Consider the following 21,931-nt stretch of genomic DNA (forward strand, 5'->3'; position numbering starts at 1 on the left):
TATATATTGCAATATGTTTCACAATTACTGCTTAATGCACTTCTGGTTAGATGCTATCTGCATTTCGTTGCTTTGTACTTGTGACATGTGCAATGATAATACAGTTGAATCTAATCTAATCTAATATATTCAACATCATTGTAAGGAATATAATTCAGTTAGTAGATCTATCCAAATACACATAGAAAATCCATTACATCACATAACTACTGCAACTAACAGACCTTATTCTTAAGCATTAAGGGTTACATATTGAATAAAAATGGAGGTCTACTGAGATGTAAAGGTTTTATATTCATTCAGTGATCAAAGAGCAAAGTTAGCTTAAGTATCTTTTTTTCTTAAGACCTGTACTGGCCAAAGCATCATAAGATCAAAATTCATATGCAACAACTTATTTACTTACTATCAATAAACAGTAATTAGTAGGTCAGTAGCACGCTAAGTTAATGACCTCGTATTGTAGAATATGATCATGCAGAATAAGTGCTTTATAATAACTAGTAAACTAGTAAAAACTTTATAAATACTAGCCAATATGCTGCTTGTATGCATGCTAATAAGCAACTAAATTATCACGAACATGTAGACCTTTATTTTTTTTTTAAAGTGTTACCAAAAGTTTCTTTACAAAATGTATGGCATTTTTTAAACAGAATGGCCTAATTTGAGCTGCTGATTGTTTTGAATCACCTCACATAATAATAATAATCATCATAATAATAATCATGATCATAATCATAATCATAATCATAACAATAAGTAAACGTTGTCAAAATCTTAAAGAGGTTTTATTCTACTGAAGCCTTAGTTGTCAGTTAAATACAGAATACAAAATCATTTTGCATTTTAGACTAAATGTCTTTGTGATAATCACTCATGAGGCATCACAGATTTCCTTGTTAGCTCTCTCCCTGCTGCAGGCAGGAGTGTGTGAGTGTTGGCTTTAAAAGCAAGAGGCAGTAACAGAGTCTCACACAAATCTGTTAAGCCAGCACAACAATCTGAAGATGTTTCAGGATGAGCTGCTCGAACCACTCTGACCTGAGGCTGGATATAGCTATTCATCTGGACTAACTGTCAGCTATATGCAAGTCTTCAAACCAGAGCTCATCAAATATTGAAGTTTTCTATTAGTGGAGAGAATTCAGGCTGCAGAGCATTGAAGCGCTGCAGTATCCCATGTAAAGCTCACATCTCTGCCAACACACTGATACCAACATGCACATATACCGTACACTACACACAGTGCAGGGATGTGATTTATAAAGACCTTGACGCGTGGGTAAGGCCTAAGTTTGAAATGCAGAGATAGAAGAAAGCTTCAACTACAACTGTGATTACAAAAAAGCTGGAATGCTGCAAATAACGTAGTAAAAACAGACGGTAATGATTTGCAAATCCTTTGTGACATCTAACTATAAAAGCAAGAAGTGTGTGTGTGTGTGTGTGTGTGTGTGTATGTGTGTCTAGTTCATATCTCTCTTAGTTAGTCAGACTGACCTCAGATTTCGTATGTGGCTTGCGCATGGCACAAAGGTGTGCATGTTTCCGATTGGACGCCTTTTAGGGGAGCCTGGTTGCTGATTGGATAGAACGCTAAGCAGGATGTGACGTAGTACTCGATGCCACAACAACACGCGCCATTTGTAAAAGCCAGCGAAGCAGTGTTGCCAACTTAGCAAGTGTGTTGACATATTTAGCGACATTTCAGACCCCCTTAGCGACTGGCGACAAATCCAGCGACTTTTTCTGGTGTTATTGGAGACTCGTTCTTGCTCTTCTTAACGAGCCGCGGGGGGGCCGGAGGCTCGTTAAGAAGAGTAAGAACGAAACGAGTCGAAACGGCACAGTCCTCCTGCAGCAGTCTCTCCCAGCTGCATAGCCGAAGGGGATGTTAACCCCTTAGCGTCCAGTCTGCAAATTGCTAATAGGCTAACAGTTAGCTCTGTAGCAGTACAGTGTGTATGTGCTGCTGCTGCAGGAGGTGTTCACAGAAGAAGAAGAAGAAGAAGAAGAAGAAGAAGAAGAAGAAGAAGAAGAAGAAGAAGAAGAAGAAGAAGAAGAAGAAGAAGAAGAAGAAGAAGAAGAAGAAGAAGAAGAAGAAGAAGAAGAAGAAGAAGAAGAAGAAGAAGAAGAAGAAGAAGAAGAAGAAGAAGAAGAAGAAGAAGAAGAAGAAGAAGAAGAAGAAGAAGAAGAAGAAGAAGAAGAAGAAGAAGAAGAAGAAGGTTTTCCCTAACATGATGAATAATCGTGATTACAATATTGATCAAAATAATTGTCATTATCATTTTGGCCATAATCGTGGTAGTTTAAGTGGTAGTTCACCCAAAAATCCCATTATATTGGAGAAAAAGCACACATCTCTACGTCCGATCTACTACTCTACTCTGTACTGTCCCTTTAATACTTCCAGGCTTTAGATTTCACACATTATTTACTGGACTCATACACACCCTCTCATTAAAACTCTGCTCAGAGAGATAACAAGTCAGAGCTGGCCATTTGTGGCCTCATGATGGAGCAGCGGAAGTTTGTGTCGTGATAAAGCTGCCCTGTTATAATTGATTTTGCTTCTGTGTTGCTCTTATCAGAGCCGCGAGGAAAAACAGCAAAGACGTACCTGTCTGTCCAGTTTCTGCTGTCGGAGGTTGGTGCCCTCATCATCTAAAGTGCTGCAAAGAAAAGAGCAAAAACAAGAGGAGAGAGAGAGAGAGCTGTTAAAGTGCTCTTCGGCTGTTTATGTTTATAATATAATAAAGACATTTCCCCGACTGCGCAAGTTAATTCTTCTGCCTCTCTGAAATTACAGCAGAAGGTTGAACACTTATTTATCTGACTGTACTTCCGCTTCATTGCCTTTAATATAATGTATGGTAATGAAGCTTGGAGACTTGAGGAAACAGTGCATTTGTTTCTGCAGCTAGACGTTTTGTTTTCACATGGAGACCTAAATTGCCCTCATGGCTGTGATTACTGCTGCACACTCAAATGCTTTATTCCCTGAAAAACAAAATGAGTATCCATGAGTATATTGTATAAAATAGCTTTGTGCACATAATTTACTACAATAATGTAGCATTACAAGAGGATTGAGAGTATTAGGGAAGATTTTTAGTCTTATATTTTGCAGTGAGTAAGCTTTATTTTGTATGTTCTCTATTCATTTATATTGTGCTTATTTTTTTTATGCACTTAATGAATATACACTAGCCACCCTAATCGCCAATTTACTTTATGTCCATATGTTCAAATTCTGATCAAAATATGCATCCAACAATAAATTAATTATTCAAAAAGAAGCATGAAAGACAAAATATACCCAATATTATGGACACAGGAGAAAGTTTACAGTACACCAGTGGTTCCCAACTAGGCCGGTCCCGATAACACACTTTTTTAGGATGATATATTTTCCCAGAAACTATGACGATAAACGATAGTATTGTTGTATCATTGTCGTTTTAGTTTCATAACGATTTTAGAGCATAATAAGTACATCCTTTTCCACAACAATTCATTTTGAAATAACGAGAATATTAAATATTGGAATTGAAATGTGTAAAAGAAATATTAAAATATCCTAGATAAATAAATCACACAACTAAAAACAAATAAAATATACTTTCAGGCTTAGATAAACAGTATGTATTATATTATTTTATTATTAAAATAAAAAACTGCTGGAATGGCTGCTTGGGAAATAGTTTTTTCCGGCAGTTTGTACTGCCTGTTAAACATTTGCAGCTTTTCTTTAAACACAACACAAAAAAGCACAAAAAGTAATGCATGTAAATGACAATATATTGAGTCAAGAAAAAAAACTACTGTGTTAATTTTTCTATATCGAATGGTAAGTGGATATAGTTATTATCTTCCCAACCTCTTCTTGAGCCCTGCAGCACTACCAGGTGAACCAATTCATCAACACCACACCAGGCTCCACATGCATTGAATGAATTTGTCATTCATTTGTTATGATTAATTTATTATTTAACACTGTTCACAATATTTTTGCACAATGTTCTTCAACATTATTTGACAATAATGTATTTGAGTCTGTTATCACAGTATTTGTCTTTTATCATAAAACTAAACTGTCAATGTTAAGGTTACTTTGAAAAATTTTAAGTAATATTTGACTCAACAGTCATGTTTTTGTTGTTTAATGAAAGAATTGATTGTCCAATAAAATAATTAAAACTTGATAAAGTTCTACTTAGAAATAAATCTGTTGGAATGTTTTTCAATTGTATTATTCAACATGGCTTTTTGCTTTTGACGAAACAAAATGTTTATATTTATCTTGAATATGATAGTTTGTTTAAATTACCCACAAATTCTATTAATTCCCATTAATTCCCATTAATTTCCACAATTCCAATGGATAGTTTCCAATTTCCAAAATTCCCCAGCTTAACCTCCCATGGAAAGTTTCTGGAAAATTTCCCGAAATCTTCCACCCCTTTGCAACCCTAATTGCAACACATTGTGTTCAAGTGACAGCTGACTCAATATATGGATTTTGGTCCTTGAAGCAAGATCTTGACAAATGGGGGTCTGTGACCTAAAGTACATTTAGGAATCTGGACATGAAAAGAACAGGAGACAAATGTAGTTGGGATTCACTGCATTAGAGTCCAACATTAACATTGCATCTGTTACTGTCAATTTTTGGTAGCAGCCACTTCATCAAGATTGCAGATCGGAGATGGCAGCCATATAAAGTCAATGAGAACCAATATATCTTCCAAGCCACTTAGAAGGTCAATCTTGGTGTCAAAATCTACATTTTCTGGGTCAAAGAATCATTTAAAGATATTGAGAATATCACTAGATGATTATTTCATCAAATAGATATGTACATTTTCACCCAGACTGGTAGGTCTTCAAGTGCTGCAGCAGGGAATCCTGAGTTGAAAATGTTTGTATACGAATATGAATACGAAAACGAAAACTTTATTATCCACTGAGTGGAAATTCCTCTTTGGTTTCACCATAGACATGTCTCAAAACAAACAGAATAAATAGTAAAACAATAAAGAAAAAACATTTCAAGGATAGAAAAATATAAAATAGCCTACAGCAATAACTGTACTTCACACATCACCCACTCAAGTACAAAATTTCATAAAAGCACACCACATATGCTGTTGTAATCTATGTTCACTGGAGAGTGCGGATTAGCTGCCATGTACACTGCTAAAAAAAAATCAATGCAACACTTTCATCTCATGTCAGACCTTGAATATAGAATTTTCCCAACAGAAAATGTAGATTTTGACACCAAGATTGACCTTCTAAGTGGCTTGGAAGATATATTGGTTCTCATAGACTTTATATGGCTGCCATATTGGCTCCTACCAAAAATTGAAACCTATGGTGATAGAGAGCATGTGAAAGAATGTGATGCTTTTGTCCGGCGTGTCCCCTTCTTCTTAAATCTGGTCCTAAGCCGCCTGACTAAGAGGTTAAAGTGTAAAAGCATCTCTGATAAAGGTGTTTATAGCTTCTGGATGGCTCATCAAATTAGACACTGAAGCAGTTTGATGACAGCTTGTGTACTTCGATAGAAACAGCTCTTAAATAACTCCCTTCTGATAATAAAACCATGGGGGGGCCCTACAACGCTTTCAGCTCTTCTCGGAAAAAGCTCTTCTCAGATTCAACAGAATCAGAAGCATCACTTCAACATGATGCTGTAAGTGATGTCACAGTGTCCAGAAAAAAACATTTTTATTAGAAGAGGAACAGTTTGAGTGCTCCTTGTTTTCCATTGCAGAGATGAAGCAAAAACATCCAGAGTTTCTTCTTAGTGAACAACCTCTTTGAGTCTTTGGCTTTATTTCCTTGGGACCCATAATTTAATTTTAGGATGTTTTTCCTCTCAGTAGCTGGATTATAAAATGTTAAATAGCGTGTTACATGCTGTGCAACTTAATTTGCATTTGCTTTAAAACGTGTTGCAGCTGAGATTCTGCAGAAGTGACAAGAAGGCATTTGGAGAAAAGAAAAGCCCGGAGTGACTTTGATTAGAGGTACATGAGCAGAACTGCTCGACTATGTCAACAGAAATTAAGTTATGACTGCAGGAAACAACACTGTCAATGTTTTTCCTTGAATCCATGGCTCACACTGAAACTGTGGCAGTGAACATATGGACCGCAGCGTCTGTCTGCACAATAACAGAGACAGAGGGTCTCATGATGGTGGCTGTCGTATGCTGTACAGATTGTAAAAGCCCTTTGAGGCACATTTATGATTACGGGCTAACTGAGAAGCAGCTGTTATTCACCTACACACTTCACCTTTTTACAGAGACGATTTGATAGATGTGAGAGAGTTTGTGTGTGTACAGTATCTCCACCAACTACATAAATGGACAATGTTAGCTGCAGTGATCCCCCTCTCAGTCCTGCAAGTGCAAATGTCTTTCAGCAGTCTATCCTGTCATTGTTGCAGAGGAATGTGACAAATGTGACAGATGCAACCATCCAATGAAACCCTCAAAAGCATTCTTGTGTCCTCTGCAGCAAATTTGATGCAATGCAAAGAGAAAGCAAGGACGAAAGGAAATCACAGAGGATTCGTTGCAAAGAGCACCATCACGGCCCGGCCGGCAGCACAGCACGCAACAGACTGCACAACACCTGATCTCAGGCCCTGAAACTGATTCTCCTGAGCCGATTGTTCTAAAACAACTGGGCAAAATCTTTCTCTACAAGTACATCAGTATTGACTTATTTGATTTGGTGGTGCACTGCACTCTGACATTATGCCACAGGCCAAAGCAAACGCCTAAAAGGTCAGCGAGGCACAAACAATGTTGGTAAAATGAAATTCTAAATGATTTCAGCAGGTTGGCCATTGTTTCTCTCTCTCCCCACAGAGTGCTTTAAGTGCCCTTTAAAGAATATATAGAGATAAATGCATGCTCTTTTTGTCTTCCAAGGCTGCCTCCTTTATACAATTACATTTATCTGTAAAGCAAGAAGCGTCTGTCTGTGTGTCTGTGTGTGTGTGTGTGTGTGTGTCTAGGGCATATCTCTCTGACTGTTAGTCAGACTGACCTCAGATTTCGTATGTGGCTTGTGCATGGCACGATTTTGAAGATTTTTGAATTAATTTTTCAAAATATCATTATTTACGTAGGATGTGTTGCGACATTGCACTGTTTCCGATCGGACGCCTTTTAGGGGAACTCCGCCCCCTTTTAGTGGAGCCCCGCCCCATTGTGTGATAGGCCTACACCTGGTCAGTAACACAATTCACTCTGGATTTCCACCCTGACTCATCTCATCTGTAAGTCTATTTAGCCTACCTATCTTTAGGAGTTTTAAAGTGGCTACAAGGTTTGATTTTCCAATAATATTAAAATAGTTTCCAGCGAATATCAATGTGCAATGTGTATGTGCTGGATGGTGTGGTACCTTATGAAAAGTAAGTGTTTTATGGAGTTGCAGACGTTGTTGTAGCGCAATTAGCATGCTAAGTGTAGATTTAGCTTTATTCACTTCTTATGTTGCATTACTATGTAATTCAGGGATGACATTCATGTTGCTTAGCGTAATGCCCATAATCATTTGATATGAGATACTTACATGCAATATAGTATATCAGCTAATTGACCTAATGTTAATGTACTTTTAGTGCAGCATACTGTGTAATGTGCTATCTCATGATTAGCATGCTAAACAGAGATTTAAGCCCTTTCTTCTGCATCAGTTTGATCCATTGAAAACAGTAAAAATAAAACTTTATTAACTGACAGCTAAGCATAACACGGACAGAAAGATAGCTTTTCTGTGTTATTTAAGGTTACACTAGCAAGAGGCATTAGCATTAGCTACAAAATACAATCTTGCACTATACGAATACATACTTCCTACAGGCACTGCACTAGTTAACATAAAGCAACCCTGTCTCCTGTACAACAAAACTAGTCTCAATTACAATTAAGGAAACTGATTTTCTCGTGGATAACTGCTGCACATGGTTAACATTGTGAATCGAAAGAGAACTGCTTGGTGATATTTAGTAAAAGATGCTTTGGGTTAAAATAAGTATGTTTGTTGCATAACTTCATCCACAAACATAAGTTGAGTTAATTATTTGTTTTATACGGACACAAACAGGAGCCCCCACCACCTCTATCTCCTCACTATGCTGCCTTACAGGGACTTTGATTAGAGAAGTATTCATGATACTCAAAAAAACAAACATAATCCAAGAGAAAATACATTTCCCCAAAGTATGCATTACTAAAAGGATTAATAAAACATCAGAACCATCATTGATTCCTATTTTTCAGTGCACTAATCGATTAAAAGCCCAGTTGTTTCATGTGTGTGTGGAATCTTGCTTATATTGATTACTTGATGTTTATGGAGAGGAAAGATCCTTTACTGCTTGAGACGAAATGAAGGAAAAGAGAACTGAGAACAGAAAAATTCTACTTCCTTAGTTATATTAAACATCTATATAATTTCTCACAGGTTTTTATTTTTTGGTAAGGCACAGAAATGTTGATTTAATTAGAAAATAAGCCTTAATATAGCTATTAACGGTGACTCTCCTCTTCCAGTTTTGAACAGCTTTTTAATTCAAAATGACCCTCAATAAACCTGAGGTTTCTGCACGAAAGAATACATGAAACTCATCCAATGTAAACATCCACAGATCCGGCACAACAAAATGACAACAAATCCAATTAAGAATGTATTTGTGACAACGTGTCCTCCACAAACAAAGTTATAATTTGACAGATGCCAGTCTTTCTCTGTAACGTTGTTAAACACAGTCTCCATGCCGGCAACAGCACTTCATTTCCACATTACACTTTCCTTGCATATGTGCAATTGCATGACGTTTTTAATAAGTTAAACAAAGCAGGTTCTGACTCATATTTTTGACACTGTCATCACCGACTACAAACATCAGGGGTTGAGGACTTCACAGTAGCGGTGGGCGATATGGCCCTAAAAGAATATCACGATTTTTCAGGCTATTTTTGCGATAACGATATTCTTGACGATATATAATATATATATATATATATATATATATAATATATATATATATATTTTTTTTAAGTCTGTATAAATAAATAAAAATCTAAAATGTAGTGTGAAGTGCAAATCTCAACAGTTGCCAAATACAAAAAAAATTACTCTTGACTCTTGAGTATGAGCAAATAATAAAAATAACTATTTAGGGGTTTCGGGGGCATATTTTAATGACATTTTGTAAAGGAGAATAAAGGTTCTTGTATGTTTTATTCAAGGCATCTTATTTTGACAGTCTTCTTCTTCTTGTTCTGTGGTGGATTCTGTTAACACACCGTGCTCTTATTTTGAAAGCTGCATGTGTTTAGCGACAGGGAGTAAGTAGCTTTTTGTGATTAAAACAACTTTAATTGTTAGCTAATATTAACCTTACGCCACTACATCAAGAAATAGGAATGTTGCCAATATCATGATATGCATTCTTTTAACCATAAAAAAAATATACCGATATTATCATGAACGATACGATATGGCACACCCCTACTTCACAGGTCCCGGCTGCTGTGGAGGATCAAACCCTAGCAGGATTTTACTGTGGTGCCCACTGTTCCTCCTTTTGCTCTGCCCTCCATTAAACTGCATCTATTAAAGGTGAATTGATTAGTCACCCTCATTAACAAAACAACAGGATATTTATCCACCACAAGTGATTGGCTGGTTGCTTTCTGTTTCCAGTCTTCCCTCTTTAATCACTGTGGACAGAGTCACTGATTGTTCCTCCAGCTCGGCATGTTGGAGACCCCGAAGGAACCTCGATGGGTTCTACTGTAATTAATGAGCAATGAGAGGTTTTTCCAGAAAAGTTGGAGAGAATAAACTACTCTTAAGCACTCTTAAATATGAGTGAAATTGCATCCAGGCCACAATTGCAGTAAAATATAATCATAATCAAACAAACTTCTGTTTCTAGTACAATATCCTTCAGTTTATAGTGCCGTTTGTCCAGTTACTGAGGTAGAAGTTGCTGCTCGACTGCACTCAACACTGCAAAAACCAACTGACAAAAAATAAGGATTAAATAACTAGAATTAGCAAATACATCCTCGAAACAAGTAAATTATCTGCCAATGCAGTAAGTACATTTTTCTTTGTAAGAATTCTTTAAATACATTTAAAAAAAAAATCTGGACACTGGAGAAACCAAGGAAGTCTTAAAAAAATCCAAATATACTTATTTTGAGCAATTGTGGCTTGAATAGCCCAACTGTAGTAACATTAAAATAATGCAATATAGTATATCAGCTAATTGGGTTCATGTTAATGTACTTTTAGTGCAACAAACTGCGTAATGTGCTATCTCACGATTAGCATGCTAAGCGGAGATTTAAAAAAAAAAAAAGAAAACAGTAAAAACAAAACTTTAATAACTGACAGCTAAGCATAATTAAGGTTACACTAGCAAGAGGCATTAGCATAACCTACAAAATGTAATCTCTCACTATTCGAATACACACTTCCTACGGGCACTGCACTAGTTAACACTAAATTCTAAGACTAACACACACAGTGGTAGCGGCATGTCAATTATAACGTAGCCCCGCCCTAAAACATACCCTGCTTTAGCGTTTATTTTACACTAAATGAGACTATAATTTACAAAATGAACATGAAGACGCCACCTGCTGTAAAAGGCACTTTGTTTCACCTTTCAGACCCACTGGCTGCTGCTTGGGCAGACCACCCACCTAATATACACCCTTGAATTGCATTGTTTTAGACGCAATATGTTGCAAACTGTGACTAAGTGTTTCCCAGCACTGCTTATTTCATTTAATTCATTCTGCCTTTTAAAGACTATTGTGTAACATATGCAGCTTATGACACAAGCAACTAATGATTTTTCTTAATGAATGCACACGTCTCTAATCTTATTTTCTATTACCTTCGGAGTAATACATGAACATTTAAAAGCCATTTTTTATTCTAAGCAATTAAAAAACTTTTCATGCATGCTGCCTGAAGACGTATAAATAATGTGACATCTAAATAATACATGTATGTATATATTTGCATAATCAATCTGGTTGATTAGCGCTGCTGACTAGTAATTGCAGAGCTCATTGTTAAAACATAATTATGCATTTCCAATTTTATATCACCGTTATAATGCAACATTTTTTACTTGTCAATTTGTCGTCTCTCAGCTTGATTAATGTCAACTGCGGCAAATCTGTTTTCATCTCCCATTAGGTCTTACCAGTGCATGAGAAATAAAGATATGAGGAGGTCTGTCAGGTGATTTATTCTCTTCATACCTTTCAGAAGCCCGAGTATAACAGTGACAGTGGATAATCAGTCCTGCAGCTACAGTAAGATCAGTCAATGAATATTCAGTCTACCTGCATGTCTGCGCTACCGACTCTAGTTTGACGACAAAGGCCCACACAGATGCAATGAAAATGTATTTACCTCCCACTCCCTGTCAGACATACAGACAAACAAAGCACTCCATGTCTGCAATCAGAGTAATTAAGTGTGTGAATAGGCAACAGAGAGGAAGATAATGACACAAACAGAGCTGTTCCAGTGGAGGTCAAACAGCTCGTTATTGTGGAGAACCTCTGGTCACTTTGCTCTGCAACCCACTGATAGTGAAGAAGCTTTTTGATCTATTCACAGAACAGCGCTAAGATGCAAGAAGAACAAAAACACTGGGTATGAAAAAAGGAAGGTTCTGCACACTATTGATTGATAAAGGCAAAATCACTCGCAAAAAACCACCATCAGGTCAAGAGAACGTTTAGTGAACAGGGTTTCTGCAGCTGAAATCCTGGGATCGACTTTTGCATTATTGATTTATTTTTTCCTGTTGTACAACTTAAAAAAAAAGAGCCTAAGCACTGTTTACATGTCTATGCTGTGAAACACTGGACTGAAATTGAGTAGCATTATTATTATTGTGCAAATTTCATCTTGTTTAACAGACAGAAAACAACTTTTTTTTTTTTTTTTTTTTTAGGGACGACGGATGCAAACTAGCAGCCTTGCTATAATCCGACATATTTACAAAGATGTTTATCGATGTTCATTAATGTGCACTGTCCCTATCCAAAAATAAAGTGTTCATTCATTCATTCATTCAACTTCAATGTATAATTTCAAAATTTGATTTTGACACAAAAAAATGCGGATTTCACATTTAGGACCGTGCACTTAACCAGATATGATGAAACTGCGATTTTAAATATGTTTACAGTGCAGTAACTTAACAAATTTTGCATGTATAACAGTATAAATAGGAATACAAAAGGTTTGAAGCAAATAAAAAATAACCACTTACTGTGATTTCTTTCTTTTGTTTTCAGTGCAAGAACAGCAGACCAACATTAATAGCAAGAAGTAATTTTGTGCATTTTTACACTGCACTTTTAAGATTTCATGCTCAAATGCATGTAGTTGTACTGAGGGACACTTCAAGTGAGGGTGCGGGCCGTATGCGCCCCCCGGGCCTCCAGTTGCCCATCCCTGGTATAGTGCAATAAGACAATTCTTCTCCTTAAAGAATTGCAGCACTTATTGCTGCAATTCTTTAAGGAGAAGAATTGTGGTGTGATGCTAGAAGAGAAGATGCTCTCTGGAGAGCTGGTCTGCAGGAGGTTTTTAAAGGTAGAATTATATATAATCGGATTTCTCATTAACTTAACGAGCCACAAGTGAATTTGGGACTTTGGGGAAGGAAGGATTAGGGATGCACGATGCAGATTTTTTTTATTATTTATTGGTACGATAAGTGATAATTTGGCATTTCTGTATTTTAAAAAGAAGTTAATCACCTCTAGTTTTTGCACAACTAAGTAAGAAAGGCACAGATGGAGGATTTAATATTCCACAGCTCTGACCAAAATCTACTGACATCACTATCATTAACACAACAAAAACAAACAGTTTTGGGTTCATATTATCATCCAATAATTTATCATCTATTTCATTATCGTAATAAAGCATAATAATATAAATTGACCATTACTGGCGATACAGACATATATCACACGTCCCTGGGAAGGAATTGATTGTTATCACTCACTGAGACTCTTCTTCACACTTTTAAAATAGTTTTACATGGATCACCAGGTTTTAAATGTGTGACCGTCACCGGCTGATGGTTCTGCAGCAGCACCTGGCAACGCTAAAGGACGATCCAATAGGCACACAAAAGCATGTTTAATTTTCATTTGCATGGTGCAATGCATGAAATTTGATTGTGAGAACATTAATCTGATGAGCACTGCAACGACACCAACTGACCTTGTCAGTAAAATAAATAATGAAGCTTATATTGGCAAAATGTGGCACAGTATTGGAGCTTTGTATTGGCAATAATTTGGCAATACGATATGTACATACAGGGTTTATGATTCAATGTACACAGATAGATTATGAGTTTTTAATCTAATTTTAGGAAAACTGTAATACACCAGCATTTGCATAAAATCTGAGTAGAAAAAAGTTGATTTGGTGCAATCAGAACAGTGGGACTGCACTGCATTTGCATTTATCACTAACTGCAACATTCAACATCGTGGCACTACACTGTAAAAAAATGTTTGTAGAAATTACAGTAAAATATCACCGTAGTAGACACTTTTAATTACCGTAAATGAAGGAATAGCACGAAACTTTTATACTGTAGAAAACAGTTTTTTTTCATGTTAAATTAAAGGACAATTACCGTAATGTGACAGGGACACAAATACCCTAAAAATAAAGGGACTAGGGTTGTAAAAAGTATCGATACTCAAACGTTGCATCCGGATACAATACTCATTTTCAAAAGTATCGAGTATCTGAAGCTTGTTATCATAGTTGCAGTTTCTTTTTGCACAATTGTTTTTTATTATAAATATTTAACCTGTGGTTCTGTTCATTTTTACATGTTGCATTTTTCTTGTTAATAAAAACATTTCTGTTAAATTTTGGGGTCTTTGTTTTTATCCTTGTGGTATCGAAAATGGTATCGAGTATCGAATATTTTCCTAAGTATCGGTATCGAGTTGAAAATTTTAGTATCGTGACAACCCTAAAAGGGACTACTCAGAATAAATTACCGTTTTTTTGCTAATTTTAATTTTCAGGAGAAAACCCACTCACTGTATTTTTCACAATGAAGTTCTGGCAACCAAAACTGCCGGTATTTTACCGTAAATTAAACTTTTTTTTTTTACAGTGTACTTTTTGTGCAACTATGAATCGTTGCATGTAAACTATTAATTAAAAATCAACAATATCATATAAAGATAGTGAAGTGTGATGGGTTTTCCACCCCTCTACTATGTATTACATTAACCAAACTCAGAAACCATTTTCTGAAAAAGTTATGTGAAAAAATCCCTTCTTGACAGTTTGCCAGTGTCAGCATTTCTTTTATCAACACCTAACAATTCCTGCTTTCCTCCGTGGAAACCCATGTCAGACAAAAACAGAAAGAACTAGAGATTTACACGAGTCTCCACTCTCCACTCCTGGAAAGCTAATGTGTTGAATTGTCTCCACACAGATAAGAACTACCAGCAGCGAAACAACTGCTGTTTCTTTGTTCAAGTGTCTGTTTGTGAGCTATTTTTCCTTCATTTGGTCAATTTCTGTGAATGCATGCACAGTAGCTATATCTCTAATGAGATGAGAGAGCCACACTGTGCAGCTGTCTCCTCCAACTCTGCACACAGGCCCACACATGCATTTTTCATGGCAGCACTGGATGAGGAAGAACCGCTCATTGAGGAACCACCAACCCCTCTCTGACACTCAGATGGCACACGTCAAGAGAGTCTGAGACACTGAGAGTGATTAATGATTATAATATTTAGCAGCTTTTAGCGCATTTGTTATAGAATCCAGTATAAAAAGCGGTACAAACACATGGTCTTCACAAGGTACAGGGAGAAGGAAAGGGCTTTAACAACCGGGTGTTTTCATAAATGATAAATAATTCATGTATTTGTTTATTTAATCTATTTATTTTCTTTTTTTTTTGTAAATATGTATTATGTAAATATGCATGTTTAGGGGGTATTGTTATGTCATTTCACCAATAAAATATAATCTAATAAAAAAAATAAAAAAAATAAAAACATCTGATTTTCACAGTGCACAAATTGATTTTACATTTCAGAAAAATAGAAACAAAAATGCATGAATACTTATATAAATATGATGATTTATGAAATTAAATAGTCTTAGATGTATTTTATATTTTTTAGCTGGGTTTTATATCTGGTTATTTCATGTATTTGTTGATTTAATATATTTATTTTCTTTTTTTGTAAATATGTATTTTGTAAATATGTATGTTTAGGGGGAAAAAATGTGTTAATTGAGTAGTGGAGAAGGGGTTTAGGTTTAAATAAGCATATGCTTCATATGCTACTTTGTTGTGTTACTCGCACATGTTCAAAATAAAAAAAGCTGAACTGAACTGAACAGCTTTTAGCGCATTTTTTATTGAACAAAAAGTGAAGGGGTGAAAAAGCCAAATGGGTGATTCTCATGAACATGATACAGCTCATAGCAAAAATCCAAGAGCATTGAATACATATTTTTTTTTACCCTTTATAACATATACAATCTAAAGTCACTGTTTAATATGAATTTATAATCTTTTTTTTTTTTTAAATGTAAGGCAGTTCCTGACATTTTTAGAGACACTGTGAGCAAAATTCATTACAGTAACACATTTTTAAATAAAACAAAACAACAAAAGTTGTTTTTTTTTCTTTGGCAAGCACGTAAATATGCTCAAGGGTAGCTGGTATCACCAAAATGTATTTTATTAAAATATACGCATATTTTAATGCAAACAATTCTATCATTACCGTAACATTTAACCATTTTTTCTCATCAATTTTCATTCAGATTTTGTTCTTTATACATTGTTAAAAACATTATGTTTGATTATATTCTGTTACATTATACATTTTTAAACAAATGTATATTTATTTTTATAAAGTTTATTAAATATTTATTGTATATAAGTGAAGGGAAACAATGACATTTTTATCTGGACGCATTACGGTAATGAATTTGTGAATCAAAAATATGTTTCAAAATATAAAAAACATTATTTTAATACAAAACAATGTTTTGTTCAATGTTCAATATTGTTCATTCATATAAAAGTGAAATATATTTAGTTTAATAAAGTATGTCCTTATAATCTTCACAGACAGAACTTAGACTGGCTTCATCAGAATCACCCAAATACAGAATGACCTAATTAATAGTTTATTCACACTATATCAGTCAGAAATAATTCATATTTCTATTTTAATTGCCTCATTAAATGCTGTTGCATCAATCATGTTTTTTTGTTTCCGTGGTACCTAATTATCAGGGTCTCTACTTCTTCTTTCAAGAAGTTTAATTTAATTCTGAAATTCATGGATTGCCACTGTAACTTATAGCAACCACGAGCCAATGGCATCAAAGTGAGCGGGGAAACCATGGCAATGGGTATTCAATCAGAGGAAAGAGCCAGCAGCGGTAGTGCTGCACTTGATGAAAGCAGATGTAGGTTTTTACAGTGAGACACTAAATGCTCACAGTTTCTACAAAACAATACTTCACTACTAATGGCAGGAATATATTCCCAGCATCAGGCAATACAACACACACATTTGCACACAAAGGCCAGAACTTCCTCTGTGATTTTAAAGGCAACTAAGTGAGAATGTGAACTGCATGAATGTGATTCTATAGCCTACATTCATAATGATATTACAATTAAACTACTTCCCTTGAATCCAATAAAACAGCACTATTTATGAATCAAATTAAAGGCAGAGTGTTAGGAGAGATAATGTTCCTTCTATGGAGCAAATTGAGATCTTTGTAGTTTATGCAGCTGAAATCCTGGGATTCACTTTTGCATTATTTATTTATATTTCCCTGTGGTGCTCCTTTAAAAGACAGCTTCAGCCTCAAATATAAATGCATGTATATATATATATACATATATAGCATATTTTCCCACTAAGCATGGTCATACTGCAAAAACAACAATATGTGCCACCAAAGATAACAAATAAATCAATTCTCGTCCACATTGTGTGCTTTTAATTGCCAATTCAATGCAACCGCTGTCAGTCTGATCACCTTGTCAGACACTCACATGACTGAACACCCGCTCAGATACACACACACATGCACACACTGCTTCAAACGATGAACACTGTGCCCTTTTTCCCCCATGGCATGTGGTACAGTACCTGTAGGGAATCCAGTCGGAGGAGTGCTTGGAGCTCATTCTGTATCAATCACTCTGACTGCGAGGCTAACGGCCTGCAACAGCACCAGTGCAAGAGTCTACGGGGACTGAGGACAGCGATCACAGAGCCCACATCGCCTGCTCATCCTCTGCACGCAGCCCTACATTCATTCCCCAGCCTGCCTGCCTGCCTGTGGGTTTTTTTTAGTTTTTTTTAACGTATGTCCTCTCGCTGTGGGGCAGCAGATGAGTAACAATCCAGACAGACAGCCGCTCTCCTCAGTCATGCACGCCGAGCACATGAAATAGCCGTTTTCTCCTCTCCCATGTGTACGCTCCCAGTCAGTCAATGCCTCTCCTCTTCTCCCATCCACCTCCTCTGCTCCTGCTCACTGCTGGCTCTCTTCCCTCGCTCTCACTCTGTAGCCTCTATCTAAATCTCCCTCCGTTTCTTGCCCTTTAAATCTCCCCCCTCCCCTCCCTCTTCTCTTCCTTCCTCTCTGTCCAAATCTCGCCTCTCCTCCACCCAATCTATCTCTCGTTATCTCTCGTGTAGCATCACCTACAGCACCATCGAGTGCAGAGCCTTAATCAAAAAAGGTTACAGAGAGTATCCTTTGTCTTGCCTCTTTGATGTTCCTACTGCGTTATTCCTGTACAGTGGCCCCCCCCCCCTCTTCTCTCTCTCTCTCTATAATGCAACCACTCACTCTCTCTCTCTCTCTCTCTTTCGGTTTCTTCATTGCTCACTGTGTTGCATGAGGCATGTAAAGCAGGGACTCAGATGTGTTTTCTGGACCTTAATATATATATTCTCTCAGAGTAAGAGGCATTAGCATATGACTGTGCAGACTAGTGCTAACAGCCTTTAATTCAACACTCTCTCCAGCCAGACAAAGGCACCCTGTGATAGTGCCACAGCTCTGAACCTCTCTCACACACATCTGCTTCCGCCCTCCGTCTGCCGCCCCTCACTGTCACCACACAAACACACATCACTCACTGTGTTCCCAGGGTTATTCAGGAGTCCGTCTATAGACAGTTAAACCCAGCGAGCGGCTTCCTTGTGACTAAAAACTGCTTTACAAGGAGTCGATTCATGACGACGCCGTCAACAAATAGCTCAGCTTTAAGTGCGCGTGCTGATTTTAAGAAAGGGAAATCATCTGAAATGTTCCTGACAGTCATTTGGGGAATAAAATCTATTGCTTGTGGGTTCAGATGAAAGCATCTTCCTATCTTCCGGCTCCTTGCAAAACAGCCTCAAGCTAAATCTTTTATTTGATGCATTTCATCACCCATGTGTTGCACCAATTCCTATTATATATTCACATGGTTTTAGGACATCCACTGCACCAAACCATTGTGAAATACACAAATGCATCGAACTACACACCCACACTGAAGAGTGCTGAGGCATTTATAGTGTGTTGAAGCTTACATGTAAGGTCAGAACTCATAAAACGTGATGACATTGCTGTAATATCTCATCAAGCATAGGGTAAAATGTTATTTAAGCAAAGACTCAAACAGTGGAGACACTACTAGGGCATCCAAGTATCTTCCCTTAATTATTTATTGCACACCTAAAAAAGAAGAAGCATCAGTGATAGAGTTCAGTTGTAGACTGCCAAAGTAAACACAGGGAAAATGAAACGGCAGAGAGAGCCAACAGAGAAATAAGACACTTCTGTTTCGGTTATATATCAAAAATATCACCTTTAAATTAGAGATTGATGATGGTTGATGGTTAAAGGTTGGTGGAAAATAAAGATAACACTTTCTCTGCATGATAAATAATACATTTACTGTTCTTTAATAAAAAGCAGTGCTGGGCTCGTTAGTAAAATATAAATTCTGATTAGACACTTGTGACTCGTTTTAAAGATTTATCACTTTATATAATATTTTTAAACTTATTTCATAACACTCTGGTGTTGCACCGTGCAAGGCAAAGAGGTTTGTGCTGATAGAAATCTCGAATCAGAGATTTTTAATTGATTTTAATCTTGTCAGTATGTGGTTTTTAGATTGTTTTCTGCAAATATTGAGAGCATTTAATGTTAACGGATACTTGGCCTCATGTACTCTTTTTTAAATTTTTGTTTGTGTCCTGGATTTGTTATTATTTTTACATTACCCATTCATATCCGGGATCCACTAGCACTCTTACAGAGATAAGAAAATACATCTCATCTCGTTTGTTATGTAATTTCACCAATAAAATATAATCTAATTTAAAAAAAAAAATTTTAAAAATACATCTCATTTTCACAGTGCTCAAATTGATTTTACATTTCAGAAAAATAGAAACAAAAATGCATTAATACTTATCACAATAGTATATAAATATGATTATTTATGAAATTAAATAGTCTTAAATGTGTTTTATATTTTTTAGCTGGGTTTTATTTATGGTTTTGTATCTGGCAAATAATTTTCTCCAAACATACATTTAAAAAAAAATGTATCTAGGAGAACCTTGCACCATGAGGCCTACTGACAACTGGCCTGAAATGAGAAATCTCAAGTATTTTCTGCTGGTCAACACACTGCAGGCGGTCCAGAAATATATGTTTGTTTGATTTTATTCTCCTAGAACCGACAGCATCAAAAACCTGCTGCAACTGCGTTACTGAAAACATAATGAAACATTGATTGCATTCTCCAATGGTATGGCATTTCAAAAATGTCAAGTCACAAAGGTGTTTCATTCTGACTCGAACCGAAAGAAACTGTTGACAGAACAGACAACAGTAAAATAAATCGGCTTTCATAAAATTCCAAACAGATCGATGGCTCTCACCGCGTTCCTCCCTTTATGTCACAGACCACCAGGGATGTTTAAATCACACGGAGGAGAGCGGGTCGCATGTTTAAAGACGGTTGATTGAGGTAAATACTGGTACAGTATGTGTTCTGGTCTTTAATTTAATAAAGACGTTTGTTTTTCTGCTCTGTGTAAAGAAGAGTAAAATATGACTGTGTTAAATGCTGAGAAGCATGTTGACAACAGTTTGTATTTAACTGAAGTGGGCAGCAGAGTCAAATGTCCCTCCTACACAGCTCTGCTGCCGTTTCTTCTGCAAATTACAGAAGAGTAATTCCTCCACACAAGAAAACACCCTGGTCTTCCCTAATCACGCTGAGACACACTGGAAGAGACGCTGGGTGGTGAAATGTAACTCACTACATTTACTCAAGTACTGTAAAAAAGATACATTAACATTAGCTACTCAATAAAATTGAGGCAACAGATTGCACGTAATGTTATTCATTGAATCTAACTGAATTACAAGTTGAGTTGACAACAACTTAACAGGAAGTGCCTGTCAATTAAAAACAGACTCATTCTATTTTGTTGGATTAATTCAAAATTCTCTTGATTTAGAATTACATACACATAAAGATTATATTTAATGAGATCAAAATAAGTAGATTCTATCTCAAACATTTTTATATTAAAGTTTCTTAAACACCTGCCTCAAAATCAAGGACACATTTATATTTAATACATTTTATGAAATATATTAAGTAAAATGAAATGACTTCAGAATCATATATTACAATGTAAGTTACAGTTACAATTTTGCAATATTTATATTTTATGTTATTTTACTGTTACATCCATTGTACTTTTTACATTGCAGATTAAGAATATAAATATAAATATTAAGTCAACAATAAACTACAATATATTTTTTATAGGTTAATCAACTGAGCAGTATACAAAGTTAATTAATCAATTAATTAAAATTAGCTCCACCTTTACCAACTGCAACATTAAAGTGATGAACACATACATTTATCACTGATTAAACTCCAGTGATATATATTATTCTGAAATGCCATTCCGCATAATGAATACTTTTACTTTTTGTACTTTAAGTACATATTTACAGTGGGGCAAAAAAAAAGTATTTAGTCAGCCTCTGATTGTGTAAGTTCTCCTACTTAGAAAGATGATAGATGTCTGTCATTTTCATCATAGGTACACTTAAACTATGAGAAACAGAATGAGAAAAAAAAAATCCAGGAAATCATATTGTAGGATTTTTTAATAATTTATTTGTAAATTATGGTGGAAAACAGAACAGAGCTCTCATCTTTCTAAGTAGGAGAACTTGCTCAATCAGTGGCTAAATACTTTTTTGCCCCACTGTATGCTAATACTTTTGTACCTTAAATGTGATGCTTTGTAGTATTTCTACACTGTGGTATTACATAACCGGTCTGAGTACTTCTTCCACCACTAGCCAAGCCTCAGGAGAGCCTTGTTCTTTTCCTGCATTATTATTCTTCCCGTAGTGCAAATAATCACTGTGATGAGTAACTACAGCAGGTAAATTGTTGAAGCAAAACAACGTGCATCATCAATCCTCCGAGTTGCAATTATTGCTAAATCTGAGGAGCAGGAGCACAATAATTAGGGAGACATCTTATTTAACTGAGGATTGGGCCCTTGAGCAAGGCACTGATTTCCTGCCCACTCAGGCGCTAAAAAAAATGTGGGAAAGAGAAAACATAATTACCTCCGCCAAGGAGGTTCTGATTTTGGTTCAATCTGTTAAGATTGATAAGTCCCTAAAAAAATAAAAATAAATACAAATACAAAAGACAGCAAGTACATAGGTAAGATACAAATAGAGGAGACAAAACAACACAA

At 36.0% G+C, this 21,931-nt stretch overlaps 1 protein-coding gene across 1 annotated transcript in view; it reads right to left on the reverse strand.

The window, feature by feature from the left end:
* Positions 1-17,559, reverse strand: part of tub (TUB bipartite transcription factor) — a 40,157-nt gene extending 22,598 nt beyond the window's left edge. The window contains exons 1-2 of the mRNA XM_059355888.1: positions 17,267-17,559; positions 2,624-2,675 (exon numbers count right to left, since the gene is read on the reverse strand). Of these exons, the coding sequence (XP_059211871.1) occupies positions 2,624-2,675; positions 17,267-17,304 (90 nt within the window). The 5' untranslated portion in view covers positions 17,305-17,559. The remainder of the gene's footprint in view (positions 1-2,623; positions 2,676-17,266) is intronic.
* Positions 17,560-21,931: the final 4,372 nt, after the last annotated feature.

The sequence above is a fragment of the Centropristis striata genome, chromosome 2 (genome assembly GCF_030273125.1).
Source record: "Centropristis striata isolate RG_2023a ecotype Rhode Island chromosome 2, C.striata_1.0, whole genome shotgun sequence".
Taxonomy (NCBI): Eukaryota; Metazoa; Chordata; class Actinopteri; order Perciformes; family Serranidae; genus Centropristis; species Centropristis striata.